Source organism: Leptinotarsa decemlineata, unplaced genomic scaffold (genome assembly GCF_025532065.1).
Source record: "Leptinotarsa decemlineata unplaced genomic scaffold, Ldec_3_MD MMD2_tig00000035_RagTag_RagTag, whole genome shotgun sequence".
In the NCBI taxonomy this organism is placed as follows: Eukaryota; Metazoa; Arthropoda; class Insecta; order Coleoptera; family Chrysomelidae; genus Leptinotarsa; species Leptinotarsa decemlineata.
In genome coordinates, this window is record NW_027412540.1 from 7,824,150 (window position 1) to 7,845,762 (window position 21,613).

Below are 21,613 nucleotides of genomic sequence, written 5' to 3' on the forward strand. Positions count from 1 at the left end.
TATTGCATATGATAGGTATTTCAAGAAAGATCTTTCTCGGTTTGCATGAACTTATAAACATTTTAAATCACTTCATGTCCTTGACTTTATCGTGAATTGCTTTCTTGGAACTCCTGTAAATTAGTATATTCAACAAGAAAATAAACAAATTATTGCCAATGACTCCTTGTGTTCAAGTAACACTCCTTTGTAAGATTTTTGTACATTCTATAAACCTCTTCATCAAAGGAAGCGTACCATTGTGAAGATATTTGGAGCTGTTGAAAATTAAAAGGGATGAAGTTTCACAGACAAGTATAATACTTTCAGAAAATTATTGAAAAAATGGAGTTCAGGTGGAGAAAAGCAGAAGACAATAGAAAAGTGTTAATCGAGAAATTTGATATCAAATCTAAACGCGTTGAATATTCAAGAAAATTTCCCAAACGGTACCAAAAACTTCGGACGGTATCAATTGAAAATTTTCAAATTCTCCAGGATCCAATGACGGACGTCATATCATTCTACAAGCTGAAGGTGCATAAGGATAATTTCATACAATGGTTAAATGATGAATTCATCTTCAGTTCTGAAAAAAATTGCGTTTGTGTTGTGGATAATGCATCCCACCACAATGTTCAGGTTGATCCTAGTCCAATTTTTTTATGGAAAGAAGCAGCTACATAGCTATGACTATCGAACGAGGTATTTCATATGAAGCTAATGCTTTGCATTGAATGTAAAGCATTAACCAGCTCATAAAAGATATATCGCTAACATGCTTCTAGCGGAATATGACATTTTAATACTGCGCCTGCCGCCAGGAGCTAAACATCATAGAAAAAATATGGGCACTACTAAAGAATGAAATATTGGTCCGTGGTTTTTCATTCAAACTAGCTGATGTGCGGAGGATTACAGAGGAGAAGTTTGAAGAAGTGACACTTCAAAACTGGCAAAACATCCGCAAACACGTAGAGAACATAGAAGAAAACTATATAGAGAGTAGTACATTAGGTAAGGTAGTAAGAACTCATGATGAATATTGGAAAAGATACCAGTGACAGTGAATCAATTTTGACTTTTTATGTAAATACTTACTTGTAGTTCTCCCATTCATTTCTTGAAAATTTTTCTACTTACATAATGATGATTTCTACTGAACCGATCTCCAATTCGGTCAGTGTCATATCTGTTCGTTAACCAGCTGTCGCACCCTTACGAACGACAACCCTCAGAAGTCGAAACTTGTGCGAGCTAAGGATTAACGAGGTCCTACCTTTTAACGTGTGATTCCTATACAGCAACACACCTGGATAGAAGATTGAATGAAATGATATGTGGATTCAGGTTTGATCTCCCACTAGAGGCGAGGAATGGCTGGCTGGGTTTCGCAATAACACAGGTCTGCGACCAAAAATCTGCATAGGATTTTTTTACATTTTCTTACAGATTTTGACCTCCCAAGAACAGAAAAAATATTGAAATTATTATATCACATAAGTTTTTATGTATATTGCAGTATCTATGTTCAGTGGTAATAAACCTATATAATTTTTATTTGATAATGGAGAAAAACAACCTGAGCTGTTGGTGAGACAGGGAATGTTTTAACATGTTGGGACAAGTCAAATGACGTGCACTTCAACACAATTATATGCAAACTAAAATTTAAGCACATAATTTTTAAAGAAAAATTGCGGTAATCATTTCTTCTTTGATTTGATTTCTCATTTTTTATTCTCTGCCACAATCTTTTCCCGTTATTTTGTCGCAAAATAAGTTCTAGCATATTATGTTGCATTTATACCTTCAATTGACGCCTAGTGTATATCGCTTGAAACAAAGAAAAGCTCTCAATAGACATACTGATATTCAAGTGAACAGTGCTGTTGTCTGTCAATCATGGCTACAAGGGGTTGTGTTATTTCTCCAAACAGTTTTTGTTATATCTGTGGTGAATTCGCCATTAAAAGTCAACAGAGAAATATGAGTGATTTTGTAAGGAAAGTTTATTTTGCCTACTTTAAATTAAAAATTGGTGATCAAGATGAACCATGGGCCCCGCATAAGGTGTGTGGAAGATGCGAAGAAGATCTTCGTTTGTGGTTTAAGGGAAATAAAAATGCATTTCGATTTGGAGTTCCTATGATATGGCGTGAGCAGAAAAATCACAACACTGACTGCTACTTCTGCTCAGTTGACGTAAAGGGATTCAATTCAAAAAACAAAAGAAACATAAGTTATCCTAATCTTGACTCAGCTATACGTCCAGTGCCCCATAGCTCTGAGATATCTATCCCGCAGCCACCTTCCTATTTGGATGAATACCCTAGTGAGTTGGAGGACGAAGCTACATTCCCTCCTCTGGGTGAATCAAGCTCAGATTTATCTTTTGACGAAGATGATAGGCCTCAACTATTTTGTCAAGGTGAGCTCAATGATTTAGTGAAAGATTTATGTCTTTCAAAAGATGCAGCCGAACTGATAGGTTCTAGATTGAAAATTAAAATCTTTTATCACCTGGCACTTCTTTCTACTGGTACAGACACCGAGAAAAAGAATTTACCCAGTTTTTTTCAAAAGAAGGAAATTTAGTTTTCTGCAATTATGTCGAAGAACTCATACATCGCTTTGATATAAAGTATGACTCATCTGAATGGCGCCTATTCATTGACTCATCTAAGGCTAGCCTTAAAGCAGTATTATCGCACATTCTGTACAAATGAAAGAAGATTATAACGATTTGGCTATTATCCTGGAAAAAATCAAGTATCAAGACCATCAATGGATGATTTGTGGGGACTTCAAAATACTGACAATGCTTTTGGGTCAGCAGGCAGGTTATACCAAATATCCATGCTTCTTATGCTTGTGGGATAGCAGAGCCAGAGAACAGCACTGGAAAAAAAGTGATTGGCCATCCTGAGAAACTTTAAAACCTGGAGAAAAAAATGTTATAAACACTACCTTGGTACTACCAGAAAAAGTTTTGTTGCCCCCTCTCCATATCAAATTGGGGTTGATGAAACAATTTGTAAAATCGCTGCAAAAGGATGGAGACTGTTTCAAATATTTATGTACAAAATTCCCGAAGCTATCAGAAGCAAAGTTGAAAGAGGGAGTTTTCACCGGCCCCGACATAAGGACACTTTTAACGGACCCTTCATTTGTGGAAACTATGAATGAGAAGAAAAAAGAAGCTTGGGTATCGTTCAAGGACGTAGTACGAAAGTTTTTGGAAAATACTAAGGATCCTAACTATAAAACTATTGTGCAACGGATGCTAGCAGCATATGAAGCTCAAGGCTGCAAGATGAGCTTAAAGGTTCATTTTTTACACTCTCACATAGACTATTTTCCTGAAAACGTGGGAGATTACAGTGAAGAGCAGGGGGAGCGATTTCACCAGGATGTCCGTGATATTGAGAGAAGGTACCAAGGGCGATGGGATGTCACTATGCTTGCTGACTATTGTTGGCTGCTTAAGCGAGAAACTGAAGATGGAAATCGGAAAAGGACTCGTCAAAGTATCAAGGAAAAGAAGAAGAGGTTTTATAAAGAACATGAATAAGTATATGTATCAAAATAATGTTTCGTTTTCTTTAAAAAAATATTTATTGTTTGTAAATTTTGAATAAAGGAGTGTTTTAACCAATTTTTTGTGTTTGAATTTGCAAAAAATCCTTATGTGATAGAAAAAAATTGGCATCACTTTTGAAATCAGCGCACTTTAAAACATATAATTCAGTAAAAATATCTCATGCAGCTGACAAAAATTTTTTTTCGCAGACCTGTGTAATTGTTATCAGCTACTTCCTGTGAACTTTGAGTTGTGCATTGATAATTTTGGAATTCGTATGGTTCTGTGTTGTGGAACTCTCAGTCGCTATCTACTCGAGTATTTTCACCTTGAATAATTTCGGTATCATACAGTTCCTAAGAAATGTTGTGGTTGTCGTGAGGTGAATCTTTGCAAATTCTTTTGAAAATTGTTTGAAGTTTATCTAGTGAATACTCTCATTGGGGTAGGTCATGAAAAGTACCGATTTTGTTTGGGTTTGAAAACGTTTTGTTTCTGATGTTAATTATTATAGAAAACTTGGGAGTTGGCGAAAAACTTTCGAAATTTGTTTTGGATAAATGGGAACCAGTTGTGATGTGAATATGTTTTGTGATGGATGTATGGGTGCTTTTATATTCACGAACGTGGAACTAGTGAGAGGCTTTGGTCATAATTTTGAAAAGAGTGTAAATTGTCTCCTTACATCACTAATTATAATGCTCAATCAAGAAGTTGAGGTCTTTCAAACCTGACAAAAATGTTTTTGAAGCTAGACTATTGTGAAGATTCCTTTCTGAAAGTTTTGAAGCATTGTCTGCCTCACTCAAAGTTTCAAAGTGAATCAAGAATATTGAGGCATCTGCTATAAAACTGGTGAAGTTGTTAACTTCATCTCTGTTGAGGTAAGTCTCGTCTCTCTAATCCGCAAAAATTCTTTGACAGGTTGACATCAAAGTCATCCGATGTATTCAACAGAGTATTTCGAAAATTATTAGGACTTTTTACATCATAAAATGTTCTAATGATGCTATCATAAAGTGGGGTACAGAGTACATCTGGTGCAAATTGCCATTTTTTGTTCAGAAATTTCTCTAATTGATTCACTCATAATATTTGGAAAATGGTTTGCGTTGAAGTAGTCACCTGAAGGGAAATTCAGTGATAGATTTTCAGGAATTGAAGTTGAATATTCAGATTTTTCTCGCATTGAATGAATTGCGGCTTTGAGTATTATCTCATACGAGCAACTTCTCGATCCACACCAGGAAGTATCTCCCGCGAATTTAGACAATATTCTCTTTAAACTTTAATGGTTCGTTGCTGATATGGATCCTCCACGAATTTTTTATAGATTGGATTTTCTGTTACCCACGGTGCCATCGATTTATTTGGCGAGTCTTTATCAAAAATCGATTTATTCGATCCAACTTTCCTTGATATATGGAAGTACGTCTTTTTATTGGGAGAGTTTTAATATGAATGCCGCTAATTGCCAAGAATTTATACGAGTCGGGTTACCTTCTGTTGTACGCTTTCGTAAACTCAGCATTTTTTTAGGAGGACCGTGTTGGACGTTGCTGTTATTCGCAATTTACATAATTTATATGAACTGTTGCATTCTTTTTGCCAAGAAATGAAATCTTCCAGGTCACATGTTATGCTATTTGGGAATAGAATTGTGAGAATGCTTTTAATAACCAACTCCATGTTGAAATGAATAAGGAATAATTATCGAAAACCTAAAGTGCGACACATCTAAGTAATAATTTAAGTGTGTATTTAAAAAACAAAGTGACCATTTATTTGAAAATTGTTTCACATGAACTTATCCGTGTGACGAAAACAATCATTATGAAGTTATTAATTTATCATATCTTGATTTTCTTCTCATTCAGAATGTAGGTATGTAATTTTCAGAATTGCTTGGTATTCAAAAAGAATCCATGAAGCGCATTCAAATAACATCTAATTTTTCATTCATTCTACAAAATAGAGTTACAAATTTTGTTCACTATATGTCCAAATCGAGAGGTTTGTGTCTCATTTTTTCCACTGGCCAAGAGAAGTTATGCTTATAACTGATAACTCTTAGTGTATGTGTTACGTTACAATACCGAACTTGAGTTGATTTTTTTCGAACCATAAGTTATTACTGAGAATTCACATTGATTCACAAGATTACTTTCTTCCAGAAACTCTCAGAATATATCCACCTTTACCTAATGTGGAAAGAAAGTGTTCAAAAGACTACAAGATATCTGGAACTGATTTGACCATTGAAAGAGGCACAAGTATAATTATTCCAATATATGGTATCCAAAGAGATCCAGAAAATTTTTCAATTCCAGAAAAGTTTGATCCTGAAAGGTTCAGCGATCAAAATAAAGTGAACATGAAATCTTATACATTTCTTCCATTTGGTATTGGACCAAGGAGTTGTGTAGGTAAGTGTTACTTTGTAGGATATGCAAAATGATGGTAAATTTCCAAAATTATGGAAAATAAAATTTCTTAATCAATATACGTCGCGACGTTTTGATTGTTAGCATACTTCGAGTAATGAAGATTATCACCTGAAAACGACTATGGATACCAACAAACATATTTTTCAATTGATTTCCATCTTTAAGTTTTCCATCATCTCTTCAAGTGAACTGAAACTTCATCAATTCCGTTTTTGAAATACACATTAGTATTTTTCAAGGAATCTGATTCAATCTTGGATGTGAAAATGGAATTTAAAATAAAAACTAACATTTTTTGATCTCCACTGTCTGAAACGGGAACGGAATCATTAGAACCTAGTCACCAATATCTCAATAATTCCTTTAAAATGTGTGATTGAATTGGCAAAATAACTCTTTTTCCAGGACTTCGTTTTGGATTGACGATGGTACAAATAGCTGTTATTGATATAATAAGGAGGTTCAAGTTATCTGTCAGCCCTACAACCAAATTGCCTTTCGAAATGGATAATCGAGCTTTTATGCTCACCGTGAAGTGTCCAATTTTACTAAAGGCAGAGATAATTCAGAATTCAGCTATGCAGTGAAATAAATAAAAAAATGTCGATTATTTTATGTATGTCAGAAATGAAATATATTCTACAAATTATAATTTGACTGATTTTGTCTGCTACCATGCGCTTTCATGAATGATTTCAAATACATCCCATTGCTTATCATACATTCTAACGGCAAACCTCGGTTCAATAAAGAATGCGAGCAAGCCGTCGCCTCCAAAAATCTCGCCTAATGGCAGTGGCGTGAAAATCCCAGTACCGAAAACCAAGTTCGTTGCAAACTTAGAATTATTGAAAGAAAAAAAATCCACAATCAGAAAATTTGGAATAAACTGCTTATCAATACCAATGGGTCTAGATTCTTTGGCCAGTAGCTGGAGCTGTCAATTAAAACTTTACTAAATTCACAATTCCAAACACAACCAGATGGTTCAATTGCAACAACAGCCATAAAAAATCAAATCTACTAGCTGAACAATTTGAATTCCTCTCCACTATTTCCACAATAGAATAGAATCTACAATGCCGGAAATTACTATTCGACAACGTCTAGTAAGGCGTGTCACTAAAATACCCATTTATTAGTGGACTGGAATTGGAAATCACAAGATATCCACAATATTTATATTCCCAAGATAAGATTTACAACAGATTTCCTCAACAGAGGAATAATGTATCGAATGTCCTGTTTATCGACACACTCCTACATATTTAGAAGGCGCGATAGTTTTAATTTTGTAATTGATCCCAAAAAAGTAATTCAGATTGTTCATTGTGGATATCGTATCTGTGCTGACCCACGGTGTGAAATGACAGTTAACACTTCACACTAAACACTTTATTTACTTTTCAATACTCACAATAAAGCCCAACTGAATACCAAATATGTGTACCCGCTCGATGCTTCATTCATACTGATCCAGTCACCTTCTGATTATCCAATCTTCACACGAATCAACACTAAGCTGTGGTGTCGGTACGCTGCTACATTACGTCTTTTTTATCAGCTTCAATTGCCCTATCCTAGGAGGAAGTTTATTCCACATGAACGCAGTTCTTCAAATGAAAGAGTTCTCAAACAGTGATGTTCTAGGTGTACTGAGTTGAACCTCGAAATGATTAGCAGCTACAGTTCGTCGCGTATTTCTGATATGTACCGCTCTTGGTGGAATCAAATATGCCAAGTCATTAGAACACCTCCCAGAAAGTATCTATAAAAGAGAGACAAATGTCCAGACTATCAAGGTTCCAAGTGATGTCTGTATCTCCATTCAGTCGGGTGGCTCTTTTCTGGATGGAATCCAGCAGCTACAGGATATACTTAGGGGCAAAGCGCCATACATGAGAAGGTCTGATCTGAGCTTTATAGAGCATCAAAAGTTGCTAAGTCGTGTACAGTTTTCTAGATCGGAGCAGTGTTCGAAGTTTTTGATAAGCAGCCCTTGCAATTCCTGCGATATGTTTGTGTCGAGACATATTTTTCCATTTCAACCCCCAACAAATTTATCGAAACAGAAAGCGGAATTGTCTGTCTTGACATTATGATATGCGGTTAGTAGATACTCATCTTCTTGAAGAAAACCGATGCCTGTGTTTTCGTGGCTCTGAATTGAACCTGATTACTTTTACCTCAATTCGGAATCACCTCTAGTTACTCATTAAAATATGCAACCTCCTGCTGCCGGTAAAGATGTGCATCCGCAGACGATCTCCTGGAATCCAAATGGAATGACGAAACAAGTCGTTGATATACAATGAAGAGAGGATTGGAAACAATATGGATCTCTGGGGAACACCAGATTCGCTGGTGAAAGTATTCAAGAGATATCCATCGACGGCCACTTGCAGGGATCGTTTTTTTAGCAAATTGGATGCCATACACAAAAATGATTCGACAAGCCATGGCATCGAAGTTTGGCCAGCAGACCCTCATGTCACACACAGTCAAATGCTTTAGAAATATCAAGCGCAACAGCTCTTGACTCATGTAGCGTTATTTCAAATATGGTAATATACGATAGACGGTCGCATATTGATCATTGATTCTGAAAGCCATATTGATAATTGATCAAGATGTTGAAACCTTCCAAACATTGAAGAATATGGTAGTTTATGGCTTTTTCTATGATTTTTGTTATTGATAGATTGAACGTGAGCAATCTTCCAACAAGAAGAAAAAACCCCTTCCTTTTAAAACAGGTTAAAAAGTCTGCAAATTACTGGTGCGAGTTCATTGGCATACTATCCAAGTACGATGTCGGGTACAGCATTAGAACCAGACGCCATGTTGATATTAAGTTTTTTCAAAGTTTGCCTGACTAAACGTTTTCGAGAAGTAATTTTCGGCATTGTGGATACTAGTGTGGGGATAGTTGATGGTGATGGTGGAATGCTAATTGTATAATTGGTTTTCCTTTGGCTGTTGTTGCAACATCCGCTTGTGTTCATGATAGAATTGTGGATTTTGTAAAGTTTCCATCAACAGCTTCACCTACCGACCAGAAGGATCTATACCCGTTGGGTGGGTGAAGTTCTTTGCTATCATTCATTTCAAGTTTGCAGCTGTCAGGAGCATTAATGAACCAAGTTCGCCAAGGTGGTGGAATTTGTGTTGATGAATTGTCTTAGAGAAAAAACTTTTGAATCAAAACTACCCGAATTCTAAAAAGCCCATGTCTCCAGAAAATATTTTCAGAAGGAGTGTACCTATATCTAACCATTAAAATAGATTGATGGATGACGTTTCACAGGTACTAAGAGACAATCAGATATTTTACATAGATATATTAACAAAATTCATAAAAATAACAAATTCACTATTGAAGTAGAAGCAGACAATTCAAAATCAATCAATTTCGTGGACTTGACAAATGGTAGAAATAAAAACAAACATGGTTTTTCAATTTATAAGCAACTTTCTAATACGGATAATATTATTCATTGCATTTCTACCCAACCATATCAACACAAAATAGCATGATTCATAGATGAGTTAACGTTTCTCTCCCGAAACATAATTTCAATAAAGAACTAGATATCATTGAGCAGATTGCAGCGGCTTCAAAGCTGAATTAATAGACGAAATACTTTCCAAAAAAGTCTACGCAAAAGCGATTCGAGACATTTTCTCTATTGAAATTGCATATAGAACAAGTAATACGTTCAGGAGTAAATAAATTGAATTGTGGAACTGAACCTAAAGTATATATTGGACAAACCGGCAGAACATTTAGAAATAGCATCCAGCAATATCTAGTTAGCTATGTGAGCAAGAAAATAAGTTCAACATATATCTAAATCATCTTTTAGAAGAAAATCATATTTCTAACGTAGATTTCGAAATTTTGAACATGTAAATTGAAGGTTAGAAGCTGAATCATTTTTAAACAATGGATATTAATAAATCCAAGAATCCAAACATTTTACTGAATGACCAACTGAATTTGAATAGATTAGCATTACTGAGGTTCCTTAGAAACCGATTTTATGCTATTCTTTGAAGACACATTATTATTGATGTAGAAGCAATGAAATACGATTGAGTAGATGCTCTATGTCAGGGGTCGGCCAGTCTAGAACAACGCGACAGCGACGGAACTATTCTAGGAAAGAGAAGAAGCGAAAAGCTGACGGGAAATTTCTAGGAGGCGTATTTACCATTAAATAAGCGTAGTACGCTGGACAAGCTTTAAGTTTGTCGCCTACATGTCCAGCACAGCACAGCACAGCACGGCGCTGTCCGTCGCCTAATGACGACGGGAAGTAGCATCGCCCACATGTCCAGTTATAACCAGCATACTGAAAATGCTGCTTGTTCGATTTCAAGGGAATTTCAGTTGACATCGAGCGGTGACAGAAACATGTCTATTACTAGCAGTTTTGATGAAGAAGTCGTCATTATACTGGCCGCGTTATTGAATGTAGAAGAAAATAGTCACAAAAAAGAAGGATGTGGGTCTATTCCATTTATCGAAAGAGGGCAGATCTGGGAGAGTTTCATCATCTTTTCAACGACCTGAAAAAAGATGAGAAGTTTTTTTAGTATTTTCGAATGACTCCAGGCAAATTTTCAGAACTTCTGGATATTCTAGAGCCTGCCTCAACAAGCAACTCCATTTTTTCTCGTCCATTTTCAAAGGTACCGTCTGACAGCCAGAGGAAACTTCCCAGGCACCTTTGGACAAGTTGATGCTTACAAGCGCTGGCCGGCGACGCGCACACTTGGCCAGTCCGTCACAACACGTACCGTTATTTGCCGGAAAGGATCGGAGAACTGGAATCCTTTCCGGTGACGCTCTTGGCTAACGGGACGGGCCGTGTTGTGCCGGACAAGTGGGCGACAAGCTTCACTGAAATGGTTGAGAAATATGAAAACAACAGTGTCGACCTTAATGACATTTCCCAGTTGGCAATCGTTGCGCGTTACTTTGACAATAACTGAGTCTATTGAGAACTTGATATGTCTGCCTCCATTAGAAGGAACGTCAAGAGGCGAAGATATATTATCAGAATTCGCCAAACATAAACAGAAACTGGGACTAGACCTAACTAAGATTTTTTGCGTAACTACAGATGGAGCACCCACTATGTTCAAGACACATAATGTATTTGTATCTCTTCTTGCTGCTCGCATTGGTCGACCACATTTAAAATTCATCAAGATTTTATGAGCGCAGATATCGAGCGGAAGCTTAAAATCCGTGATGAATACAATTGTTGAAGTTTTCAACCACATTGCTGGTCGTTCTCCATTAACTCACAGACAATTCAAGTCATGAAAAGTGCATATTCAGATATTCCATTACACAGCAAAATAGGCTGGCTCAGCCTCGGTGAAGTGCTTTCTAGATTTGTGGAATGATTGGGAGAAATTAGGTCATTTTTGCTGCAAAAAATCAGCCTTAAGTCTTTCCTGAACTAGATAATAAAGAATGGATTTGTTAGATTAAGTTCCCAACTGATTTTATTTTTTTCAAGATTGCCGACCCCTGCTCTGAGTAATAATGATTGAATATATACCTGTCCAGGTAGTTCCTAGTGGTGATTATGTGGGATATATAATAGTTGAGAGTAAAGAATTAATTTTTGGTATGTTATTTACTAAGAAAAAGTTACTGTGATACACAGTAAACAGTATTTCTTTAAAAGTAGATCATAGGTTGCTTTGAAATTTTTATCTCTATTGGAAAAACTATTACTTTATGCCAACATCGCCGTGTTCCACCAGAAAATCACACTTTTTTCAACAAAGAAATCAAATTTTTTGGATTCTCAACGACAGCATTCGTTCGATTATATCATTGCGAAGATGAACTATTTTGAATCAAGAAAATATAATATCATCTCGAAACCCACCACCTATTTGAAGGGAAAAATAAACTGTTTCAAATGGAGAGCAATATCAACTTGATCTGAACACACAGTGTTTGTTTGAATTTGATTGTGTATCCCTTCAAATAACTCAATTCGTTTATAACAATAGTTTCGTGAAATCACATACAAAACTATATTATGATCGACTGACAATAACAGGAATTTTGTATAGAATGAACAGGGTTCTTTTAAAGAATTATTTAATTCATTTCAGTTTGAAAAAACTTGTGGTGCTCTTGTTTTTCTATGACCCTCTTAAGTGAGAGGGAAGCGGGGAATTCCATTGAAAGCATCTCGTACGCGCCAGTATGTGTTGGAAAGTGATTTTGGTGTGTTGCGATTTTGAGGAGGAAGTGTTTTATGTGTCTAGGCAGTGCAATTTATTTCCGATAATTTTGTATCTACCATTATGGAACAGATTTTACAAGACTGGAGTCTTACACAGTTGAAAGATATTTTCATGGGTAAGTATTATAATTGGATAAAACTCTGCTATATCAGTAAGTACCACGTTGTATACGTAGTACCGAAGAGAAAGTGGTAAACTTTGACGGCAACTCTTAATTTTGCTTTCATTTTGCGAAAATTATACCAATGCTCCGTAATTTTTCCCACATGCATTATTACATCTGTCGAGTTCTGCAAGTGTATATTAATTTTTTAAACTGAAAAATCCTTCACGTTGATTCAAATTTGCCAATCTCTTGTTGTGAACATACATTTCATCTTGTTTCAAATAAGAACATTTCCTCTAAATGAAATTTGATTTTCTCTCAGACCGAATTCATTTTTTATTGAAAGATAGAGGTACTTATACTTTAGACAATAAATTATAATACAAAACATTCCAAAAAAGGCACCAGTAGATATAAAAAGCTTCTATATGTGACAGCCACTTTCTGATTTCAACATGTAAATATTTGTTGAATTCCGAAACGTCTTTGCTTTCTGTAATCACTTCAGAAATGTTTTTATGTTATTCATTGGAAACGAATTGAGTATAATCCACTCAGCTTGAAATTATTTGATAGATTTCCTTTAGTTATGTAAGAAATAGGTAGAAATATTACCAAACTCACTAGAGATGAAATATGAATTTCCAAAAACGCGAAAATAGTGAATGCTGTTATTTAAATAGCGAATCATATTCCTTTAAGTTTGTTTGTATGATTATGAGTTACATTTTTTTAATGAAACATTTTATATTTTTCATTGATCCTCTAATAATACTCACACGACACTTTGAATTCCTATAACGGTTCCAAAATTATTATTTTGAAAGGCAATTTTTCTGTATAGACTTCTGTCCACTTCAAAGGGATTTGAGGTACGTCTTTTGAATTGATTATTTATTTCTGATCAAATAATGTTTAAGTACCTTTCAACTTGCTAAGAATCGTATGTTAAACAATAAAACCTGAGACAAGTTTGAAATTTTGAGGGTTGTCATTGGCATGCGAACAACAATTGGGTTCGTTAACGGAATAAACCCACTTAAACAGCGTTTTATTGAAAAACAATTTTTTTTGATCAAGTGGCTGCTGTTTTCATATTTTTACCTCTATATATATTTGAAATAGTAGCTGAGGATGATGTGCTGATTTCTTCTTTTGTTTCAGAATCCAAGTGATGTTCCGGCAATTGTGGATAAACAAAAGCAGAATACAGAACTTGATCGACGATAGTGACTTTTCTGATGTTATTTACCAGAATGGCATCTAGTTTTAAAAACTTCATTTGTGTAAAATTACTAATAAATTAATTCATTTTCTTGTCTGAGTTGTAATGTTGTTTATAGGCTTCGATTTCATTTTATTTGCTAATTTGCAATTTGTCAAAATATTACCCTTTTTTATATATGTTTTCTTATTGAATATTCATTTATGTTATTTGTATAACTGTATGATCTCTCAAAAGTGTGTGGTTGGAATATGATATTTAAGCAAAGATTAGCAAAGGAAATTTAGATGCTTTTTCAGGATAATATTTACGATTTGCAATTGCTTGAAATAAACCAATCATAATGTGTAATGTATTATTTGTTTTCTTCCCTTACCACTTATAGCTGTTCATATTACAGATGAGATACTTTGGATTCAAGTAACTAAATACATCCAAATGAAAGGGACAGTTTTTAAACAGGAGCAAGTTCATCTTTGATGAAGTAAATGAGTTTATTTGAAAAATCCTTCTCTTTAAAGAAAAACAATAAATTTCTCATAAGGAGACATTTAAATAATGTTCCAAGTAATCTTATCATTCTTTCAAAACCCAAAACGGTTTTGCTTCGAGATTAATTTTGCTCAGACTAAAGAATGCATACCCACTTCTCTTGAGATAATGTGATTATTTCTATTGAAATATATACACAATGTTGGTGTGATATTTTTTTTACTTAAAAGAAGCGTTTATTCAAATTTAACTTGAGAGAATATGTTTCTCAGTTTAAAAAATATTTCTTCATGAATATAGGAAAGCAAGATTTCTTCAAATCGAGGTAATGTTCTTCACTTTGAGATTTTTATTTTCACTGTGTAGCGAAACATGTGATATTTTTTCAAATGAAGTTTGTGGGGATCAATCGTTTTTCGTGGCATTAGATATAAGGCAAAGTCTGAGCACCAGTGAAGTGAACAGTTTGAACTAATGAAAATAACTGGTGAAGGCTTCATATATTGAGATTTGTCGTTCGGACTGATCAAACTCCGAGACTGAAGAAGCCCAACTTTCAATACTATGAATACCTTATTTACTATTACTATTTTATATTACTATTTTTGAAAATTTCTGAAGCCTTCGTTATGAATAAAAATACTCCATTTTGTTTCGTAATAAGTTATTTTTCATGATGAAACTTATTCTCTGTGCGAAATATTTCCTATGAAACCACAGTCAGAAACTTCAATAGTGGTACCACTACATTTTATTGTACAGAGGACGGTACCGAAAAATAAGAAATATCTTCAAAACTGACTTGTTGAAGCCCAACAGGAGACTTCTTTCTCTCATAACCTCAACTTCCATACCTTCATCCCCGCTTCTCAGAGACCATCACCCTCAGAATTTGAATATGGAAAGTACCCAGCCTGATTCATCATTGGAAAGGCAATTTGCGACTGACTGTTCACAACGTAACTTTTCGTTTTGGTGTCCTCAAAAATTCAACAAAAACGATAGTAGTTGAGTCATGGTTTACGTCTCTAATGGTAATATATTATACGGGATAACGGAATACGCTAAATATAATTCAGTTTCAAGTAATATAATCTGAAAACCGAATAAATATATTTTGGTTCCGTAAAATTGTATCACTTCAAATTATCATCAAGTTATTTTGAAATTCAACAGATACGACTGTAGCATCAGTGTTTCTTGACCCTGTCGTGATAAAGTTATAATTTCATCGGTAAGTGATATAAAGGAATTCACATAACTGGTGAAAAGTTTGAAATACTTTTGGCTGGATTGAATAATGAAATATTATTTGATTATATTTTACAATTATATAATACAAGGTAATATTCTGACAAAGCAATTTCCAAAAAGAAAAAAACTGCTTATTTATAATTGAGATTGTTTTTGAAAATTACCATGCTTCATCATACATCAGAAACAACATTTTTGTGAGACATCCTGAAAATAAAATATTTTTTCTATTCTACACAAATAGAGCTTTCAGAGAAATACTGGCAAAAAATTTACAGAAGTTGGTTTATTAGTACTTTGTATAGGAACAAACAAAACAAATTCAAAATCAAATATATTTCAATTTTTCAGTACTATACGTGAATCGAGTTAAAAGCATATGTCAAAATCACTACAAATGGGTGAAATACACCTAGGCATCAGAATGGCTGTTTGTGCTGTTTCACTGCACTCATACTTGGAATATCATTTCATGGTACATGTTTACATAATTTGAACAAATCTTGAATTTTCTTTGTCAATTCAGAACATAAGAACGTAAGAGTGACAGTAAATTAAAATTCAATTGAATTGAAAATAGGGAAATGAAGTTAATTGGAGGTCACCTCCGGCACTAAGTGATGAGTTAGGTATAGGCATAGGCAAATTATTTCATTCATTTTCAGAATATGTTAAGTATATTGAAATTTTCTAATATATGCTTTTCGATAACATATTTGAATTCTTCAATTTTTGAGATTGTTAAGCTTTATAGGAAGCCGGTACAAAAATTTTTCAATAAAAAAAATGAATGAGTGACGTATGTTTCGTGTCTATTCGTGAGTTTTGAAAAAAACTGACCGTTGATTATATCCCTTTTTATGGGATGATATAGTAGAAATTTTGATAATTATAAGTTTTATCGCATCTAACATTGAAATGTATAACACATCAATTCATTATAAAGATAATATTCCTGATTGAACACAACGTAAACATACTGAAATCCAGTGACGGCTCGTGCATTGGAGAACAGGGGAGGCTAAAGTCATAAAGACTATATACACACAGAAAAGCCTGTCGGAGGCGCGTCATTTTTTATGTTGTTGCACGCTTTGCTTAATACTAAAGTAAGGGCATGAGCATGACAATGCGTAAATAGTGCATGAGGAGCTATGGACTTTATTTTAGTTTGTGAACCATTTAAATGGCCAGCCATGACCGCAACCCCAACATAGATTTGCGCAATTAACTTTTGCCTAAAATTATACGTGTCACAGGTACGAATTAAGAAATTAAACAAATCGTCAGCTGTGCGCCCAGACGAAACATCATGGAAACCCATGAAACGTTATACCACGTTACCATCTTTGACATATCTAAAAACGATTGAAAGTTTGTGAGGTACAGGTAATATCGGTAGTTTCATAAATTTCCCATGCAAAAAAGAAACACTTTCAATCTCCTTGCTCATATTTTCCTTAATAATATATGCCACACTAGTAAGCTCATTTTGGATGGTTTTTGAGGTGCCCAAAAAAACGCTACCGTTTAAAAAAAGTGCCAAATTGTGAATCATATTCGCCCCATAATACGAGGTAAATTTTTTAAATCGGAGTATCCTATTCTAGACCACATTTGGTATTCGGTTTGTACGGAAAATAAAACACAGGGCCAACAAAAAAACTTTTTCTCGTTTAATGGAGCCGGTTAACCAATCGCATTTATCGTACCAACTAATATCAAATTCTCGATTTTGTCGATTATCTGAAGATTTAATTGAAATCAAATTTGGTTGAGGCCTTCCCAGAGTTTTGATAATGTAAAATTTATTATCATAAGATAAAGACTTGAAATTATTTGTCAGCAACCAATCGACTATATCGTCAGATTTTTTAATTTCATCCAACTTATCCATAAAAAAACTTACCGAAAAGTGAAAACCTGAAAACACCTTAAAATTGGAAGAAAACATTTTAAAAACACATTAAAAATATTACCAAAAAGCACTGCTATAATTTAATATAATACTGCCTGTTTTATACACAAATAACAAATATCATCAAGAAACACTAAATCGATTTACCTAAATATTTTTCAGTCCCGGTCCGTCACGGCATCCCGTCCGAATAATCGAATAAAGAACAAACGCAATCGTACACTAACGGAGACCAACTACTGGAGGCTAGCCTCCTCTGATGCTATAATTTCTGCAACTGAAATTACAAATCGGGACGTATGTCGCTATTTGGATCGGTCTCGTGGAGCCTGTGTTTTTTTAAAGCGGTCGGAGGCTTGGCTCCCTTGCAACGTATGGCATTTATTATTTCGGGTTGATGGTTTATCCGTTATTCGTTCATGGGTGGTGCGTTTTGTTGATGCAGGATACAGTGTGGTACGTACTACGTAGTGAGTGATATTGTTTTTTCGGGCATATTATCTATTTATATTAAAAATTAATGGTGAAGTAATGATACCCAAACATTTATAGAAAGAAATAATCATAATTATTTGTCAATATCTTTTAACTTATTGCGATGAATAGCCTCAAATTTTATGAGGAAGCTAAGCCTCCCTTGCCTCCTCTGACGAGCTGCCGCTGCTGAAATCTTTTCTGACATAGAAGGTGAAGGAATATTTTCACCAATTTGTGGATGAACTTGGTGCGTTGTCATAATTATAGTCGCGAAAAACCTTGAGTAGTGTGACACACTTCCCTCAGTTGATGAACAAACACAACAATATACTTCTTCATCGACTCAACTCCACTGAAACTCGACTGGCTAATACCCTGAAGGGCGTTGGATTATATCCCACAGGTGTCAGTGCAAGATTCCTCATTGAAGTTTTTCCTGCATATACTGTCGGCGATACAACTGCCGCAATAGATTTTCAATTATTGGAAAATACTTGCAGACCGGTTTCGGGCTGTTCGGCCACTAGTCAGTGCAAGGTAGTGTCTATAAGGAAAAAAAAACTTTTCACATATAGTCAGTGGGCATACTTAAAGATGGACTATAAATCAAATCATCTAAAAAAACAATTCGTTCAGGCCAGTCTCAACTCCCTACACTGTAGGTTAATTGAGTGACACCTATCAAAAAACAACTACTCCCCTGGCTAATACCATGAAGAACATTTGATCATATCCGACAGGTGTCAGTGCAGGATTCTTCACTGAAATTATTCTTGCATATGCTGTTGGCAATACAACTGGCACAAAATGATATGATAATTTGAATTATTGCCAGTCTTCAAGTATGCCCACCGACTATACATGAAAATTTTCCTTTCCTCATACGAGGAATTGGAAAAATTTTGGATATGCGGTTGATTACCCCTTTCACAAGCAAATCAGGCGATGACAAAATTGTTGACCTTGAACTGACGGGTGGTCAAACAGCCCGAAACCGGTCTGCAAGTGTGTTTCAATAATTGAAAATATATTGCAGCAGTTGTATCGCCAACAGCATGCAGGAATAACTTCTGTAAAGAATCATGCACTGACACCTGTCGGATATAATCCAACGTCCTTCGTGGTATTAGATAGGATAGTAGTTGTTTTCTGATAGGCGTCAGTCCATTAACCAACAGTGTAGGGAGTTGAGACTGGCATGAACGATTTGTTGCTTCAGATGATTCAAAACACATGCTTCAATTAAATGAAGTTCCAATTTGAAATTTCTAACAATTTCCCAGATTATTATTTTCAAAACTTGATCTAGAAAAAAAATTAACTTATTGCTGAATAACGATTGGTTTTAATAACTTTAAAATAAACTCAGTCTTTGGAAAGTTCTCAAAATCACTAAGATAACGTTAGAATGAATTTGTTATTGTTTGATTTGAAAATAATTTCGAATGATTTCAGCTTTCATGAAATGATTGAACAACCAGTCTCCGTACCCACTATCAATTTTTCATTCTTTTAATATCATTAATTTGCCAAATATGCCCATTTTGTACAATTTTTTTCAATATCAAAAACATATTAGAATCCGTTTTCATCAAGTGTTTGAAGAAAGAAATTTACAATTTCCAGACACAGGTAGTATGGAATTCCAAGCGATTACTTGGAAAAGATACCAGTTCTTGATTGCTATTGTTTCAACTGTGCATAGCAAAAATAAAAAAAACTGCATGTAGTTTCGAACGGGACAGAACGTGTTAAGTTTGATTTGTTATTATCGGCGATCGTTCGATTTATTAGGAAATACTGAGTTCACTGAAAGCTTTTTTGTAGTGAGAAAAAAAAATCATGAATCGATACAGTTTGCGAGTATTTGCGAAAAGCGCCAAGTCGAAAAATCTGTAACAGAAATTTTTGTCAATCATTGATAAGATAGAACAGGTAATGACTGCAGTGCTGACCTCACAGATTTTTCTATCCGTTTTTAGGCCATTTTATATTTTATTCTCACGACAGTTAGTTGTTCATATTCATATATACATAAGATATATAATCTTGTATATGATCTTATTACTGTAGTTATCCTGACAAAGGTGTGAAATATATATATACCAAAACCTTAACAGGTTTTGACTGCAACTCACATTGGAACTGAATAAAGCCAGTGACGAGATTTGGAGGTCAGGTAGAGTACGACTCCGTCGTCGAGTCATGTGATTTCGTGTTCAAGTGGTTTTTGAAAATGTCTTCAAAGCAGAAGCCAAAACGTAGAACAGATAAAAATCACAAACGCGGTTTAAACCGGACGACAGTATATCAAATCGCTGACCGCGGAAACCTAACCGAACATATATTTTATCCTACTGAATCCAACTGAATCAACTGCAGATAGAGCTTGGTTGAAATTAATTTTGTTTCTTCAGGATACTCAAACGGTTCACTCCGTCTGAAATGATCCTCTGACCGAATAAAATCAATTTCACCTTCTCATATGTAGCAAGTTACTTGCGACGAATCTTCTAAATGGAAGACGTTGCACAGGTACCTGATGGTTTCACTCCGTTTTTCTGCGCGGCATTAGCTGGGTTATTTGTTGTTTTTCTGTCGAGTATCTGCCACACGTACCTACAAAGTCGTAGGTTTACATGAGAGGCAACGGAAAGAAGTTTCCACCCACACTTGGCCATGTCATATGCACATTTCCAGGAGATATTCATGCATTTTATATTTATTTGACTAATTGAAAAATGGGTTTTTTCTTATCCTATCATTTCAATCTCTTTCTGACTTGCCCCAACGATACGCAAATGATTTGTCTCGAGAGAAATTTAAAATTATCCGATTGACGTATTGACCTTTACATATCAGCTTGTTACAGTAACGCTGATTATACTCGTATACAAGGTGATGGTGTATCAAGTAAATGAAAATAATGGTCAAATATATCAGAGAATAATTATGCTGAAGTGTACAAACCATCTATTCCGCTTTTTTAACTGATACTGCGATGGGAAGCACTTATTAGGCAGAAGTGAAACGATTTTTTGGGACAAAAGGCTACATATTTTTATTCTTATATCAAGATATGTCGAATCATATTGTTGGAGTATTGTGGAAAATGAACAATGCTTCAAAATACCAAGAAGCTGTTCTTAAATATAAAAAAATTATACAATTAATTACCTTGATTCTTCTATATTTGACAGGTGACACATGTCAAGTGAGAAGTGAAAGTTGATGGTAATGGAGAAAAGAGAATCGAAACTTTCTTTCTTGCAACTTTTATTTGTAACTAACGTTACTGCAGTTTCGTCCTATACGGACATGTTCCAACTTATATATTAAAATAACAATGGTTGATTACATTAGCCCTTATATAGCACACCTGTAGATAATAATAGAGGTATTTGGCTTGATTGAGTGCATGAATTTTGTTTATTAGTTACAATGCTGATATGCTAATTTGAAAACCGGTGAGTAAACTAAATCTATTTGATCATTTAACAGGTTGCACCCGCAATGTTTATGCTTGTGGATTCTCAAGGATTCTGAATAATTGAGTTACATAGTACAAGGAAGGGTTACATACCGTTTTTGGACATTTCCACCACATTGGGCCACATAAACACTATTACACTCCGGACACTAAAGTTTATAAACTCCAGATTTCTCCAACTTGTCCACCTTATCTTTGGCATTGAGAAGGAAATCAGACAACCTGGCATGTGGTCTGAATGCCACTTCCACATTGTTTTTTCTGAAAAAGAACAGAGATAATTGAGGGTTCCGTTAGGCGGTTTTCATCCTTGAGTTTGTCATAAAATTTGACCCTCAGTCACAGCCATCAGTTTTCATCTAT

The 21,613-nt window shown here is 34.9% G+C and overlaps 2 protein-coding genes across 3 annotated transcripts in view; both read left to right on the forward strand.

The window, feature by feature from the left end:
* Positions 1-6,661, forward strand: part of LOC111508880 (cytochrome P450 6a2) — a 35,730-nt gene extending 29,069 nt beyond the window's left edge. Inside the window, exons 7-8 of the mRNA XM_023164505.2 lie at positions 5,737-5,988; positions 6,415-6,661. Of these exons, the coding sequence (XP_023020273.2) occupies positions 5,737-5,988; positions 6,415-6,596 (434 nt within the window). The 3' untranslated portion in view covers positions 6,597-6,661. The remainder of the gene's footprint in view (positions 1-5,736; positions 5,989-6,414) is intronic.
* Positions 6,662-15,188: 8,527 nt separating this feature from the next.
* LOC111508881 (cytochrome P450 6a2) overlaps positions 15,189-21,613 on the forward strand; it is a 39,902-nt gene continuing 33,477 nt past the window's right edge. Inside the window, exon 1 of one of the 2 annotated variants that reach the window (XM_023164508.2) lies at positions 15,189-15,345. Coding sequence is in view for 1 of the 2 variants with exons in the window: in XM_074171814.1 (XP_074027915.1) it covers positions 15,412-15,454 (43 nt within the window). In the remaining variant the exon portion in view is untranslated. Of the gene's footprint in view, positions 15,346-15,396; positions 15,455-21,613 lie in introns of those variants that run through there. The other variant, XM_074171814.1, reaches the window with a different exon arrangement.